Source organism: Hibiscus syriacus, unplaced genomic scaffold (assembly GCF_006381635.1).
Source record: "Hibiscus syriacus cultivar Baekdansim isolate YM2019G1 unplaced genomic scaffold, ASM638163v2 tig00111210_pilon, whole genome shotgun sequence".
NCBI classification, from domain to species: Eukaryota; Viridiplantae; Streptophyta; class Magnoliopsida; order Malvales; family Malvaceae; genus Hibiscus; species Hibiscus syriacus.
The window spans coordinates 1,915,984-1,919,083 of NW_024063021.1; the positions used below are offsets into that span (position 1 = coordinate 1,915,984).

A 3,100-nucleotide genomic window follows, 5' to 3' on the forward strand; every position below is an offset into this window, starting at 1 on the left:
TTTTTATTGAATAAAAATATTTTTTTATTATTTCGGGTCGGGTCGTGTTTCTATGTCATATATTCGGGTCAGGTTGGGTCGGGTGAAACTTTGTTTTGGTCGGGTCGGGTCTCGGGTGGAGGCTCTCTCGTTCTCGGGTCAGGTCGGGTGGACCAAAAACCCGACCCAACCCGACCCATGTCCATCCCTATGTTGCTCTGCAGGCATAAGAGGTGGCTTCTTTTCTTGGGTAAATTACAAATTTGATAATTAAACTTTATTAATATTTATTTTATTTTTTTATTTCATTCACCTTAATTTTTTTTAATTTCCTCACTAAATTTAATATTTTGAGTGTTTTTTTTCACTTAGTCGTTTCCTTACTAACGGTGTTATGACATGGCTTTTTTGTTGTTAATAGAGGACTGACCAAAAAATTACAATGCATAAAGTTCAGTGATTAAATTGAAAATAATTAAAAGTATAGTGAGTAAAATAAAAGAGAGTAAAGTTCAATGATTAAATTTGTAATTTATCTATTAAAATAAAATAAAAAATCGCAAAATGTCGTTAGTGAAGAAACAATTGAATGATCAAAAAATTTAATGTATTAAGTTTAAATAGAAAATTAAAAAAATTTAATGTACAGTAAACGAAATATGAGAAAAAGTAAAAGTTAAATTACTAATTTTACACTTTACTATTTTTTCTTTCCGATTTCTGTGAGATCACACTCTCTCTCATATAGGCCAGTACTAGAAACATCTACAGTTGACCTTGTTGGTCAATAGTCTTTTGTCCAAATCAAAAAGGGACGAACCAGTTCTCCAAAAAAAAAAAAAAAAAGATGAACCACAAATCATCTATAATTCTCGTTCTCTATTATCTGAACAACCATGAACCGGAACCCTATTTGTTGTGCATCAACATGTTTTTTAATTTAGCTTTTTCATGAATTTTCTGAAATTATGTATGTTAATGTCAGCTTTTGCAACCCATCCTTTGGCAACATTTTGCAGTAATCTCCTTTGAATGTTCAAAAATTACACGTATACTCTTACAAATCTGTGTACCAAGATTTACACAATGACTATCGTCATTTCAAACGTGGTTACCATTCTTTCGGTCAATGGCTTATTTTCTTTTCTTCCCCTTAATTAAATCCCTCAGTAATAACACTAATTTAATGTATTGAAGTTTAAGTGATGAAAATTGTTGTTTTTTTTATTTATTTTATTTAATCATCGATATTAGATTTATTGATCAATTAATCTAGATCGAATTTTATAACGACCTCTTATGGAATAACCAATCCAATTTACAACATTTGTAAACATCGAGCTTAGAATTCCTAATCTTACTTAATAATCTAATGCCTGATCTCACAGAACCAATTGGTTTGGACTTTTACTTATTAGCATGAACCAACTTATCTCAGTAGTTAAAAGAATTGTTGTTGTTCTTAAAGGTCATGGGTTCAAGCACCAATAGCTGCAACAGGGTGATTGAGAATTCATAGTCAAATAATTAAAAATGTTTTAGAACAAATATTACTTTATAATCAGTTTAATAAAAAAATATTTACTTATTAATGATAATTATAACAATTCCACTACCATTGCATCATTCTTCGGATGACAAGTTAATAAAAATAAACATTAATCCAAGGTGGACCATTTCAATCCCTCTTTTTCAAGAAATCGTGTGTCAAACTAGGCCGAAATTCATGAGGAAACTTCTATTACTGTGAAGAATGTATTGTTTAATTCCTCAAATCATTAAATTTGACTAAGTTTGGGTCTAATCTAATCTTGTCCCACCACTCCATTTAAGTCCTTTGCCTCTCATTTTGTCTAATTCAATCAAATACTAAGTCTAAACTATCCCTAGAAGAAAAAGAAAGAAAAACTCGCTTTCAAATGTTTCAGCCTTGCATCTGCGGCGCTCTCGATCCTGAAGACGAAGGTGATCATAGAAAATTACGAAGAAACAGCTTTGGTAAGAGTAAAGGACGTAAAAAGGACGACAAGAACCCGTATTCGGATCGTGGCCTCGACAAGTTTTCTGCACTCTTGGCCGAACTCGAAGAGAAGAAGCAGAAGATTTACTCACAAACAGGCTCACAAGATGTGTCGCTGGTTCGTTTTACGTATGGAAACTCAACGGATTTCGTACCGATCGTGATAAAGCTCAAGGATGATAAAGAAGAAACGAAGAAGAAAGGTGCTGATGGTAACACTAATACCCCCACCAAAGATCATCAAGTTCTTGATTCAGATGCCATTGATAAACACCCGATCATGGAGGGGAAACGAGCAATCAAGAAGACGTCATCACGATCGCAATCGTTTTCCGATCAGAAAAAGAAAAAGAGCTCCTCGTCATGGAATTTTGAGTTGCATCAATGGAGGCGGCCTTCTTACTATGTACCGGCAATCGTAGTTTTGATTTTGTTGTTGCTGGTGTTCTTCGGGAGATCGGTTTCGATACTGTTCACCTGTATTGCATGGTACTCGGTTCCTGTAATACAAGGAAAGAGTTACAGTAAGAAGAAAGGCTATGTGAGAAAATTGAGCTACAAGAAGGTTGGAGCTGGATAAAGAAGATCATTTGATCATCCTTTGTTTTTCTCTTCTTTTCTGTGTAAACAGATGTAAATCGTTTTCTTGTTCTTCCCTTGTTTTGTGTTGCTGTGTTTTGGGGCTGGATTGAAGAATTCATCCACTCTTTTGACATGTTCAACTGTGTAAATTCTTGTACAGCAGAGCCTGGATAAACGGAAAGGATGAACTTTAGGTACTCTTTTTGACATTTTCTTTGTCATCAATTCCAAATCATTGTTTTTCAATATTGTATAATAAAACTTGTCTTGTGAAGGATAAATGGTATCTTCAAAAATCAGAGTCTTCTCCAACATTTCGAATTCCTTATTTGAAAACTCAAATGTCCATATAAAATGTAAGTATATTTTATTATTTTGAACAATTAAATTAATGTTACAATAATGAATCATAAAAAAATTTAAATTTTATCAAAAACATATTGTTTTTATATTTTATTAAAATACACCTTAAATACAATTAAGAATCATAGTTTGATTTTGAATAATTAATAAATAAAA

The 3,100-nt window shown here is 32.5% G+C and overlaps 1 protein-coding gene across 1 annotated transcript; it reads left to right on the plus strand.

The window, feature by feature from the left end:
- Positions 1-1,860: 1,860 nt before the first annotated feature.
- On the plus strand, positions 1,861-2,702 carry LOC120155993. The gene has a single exon (XM_039167427.1). It carries the CDS (start codon positions 1,899-1,901, stop codon positions 2,577-2,579), a length of 681 nt encoding a protein of 226 aa, XP_039023358.1. The 5' UTR covers positions 1,861-1,898; the 3' UTR covers positions 2,580-2,702.
- The last annotated feature ends 398 nt before the right edge of the window (positions 2,703-3,100 follow it).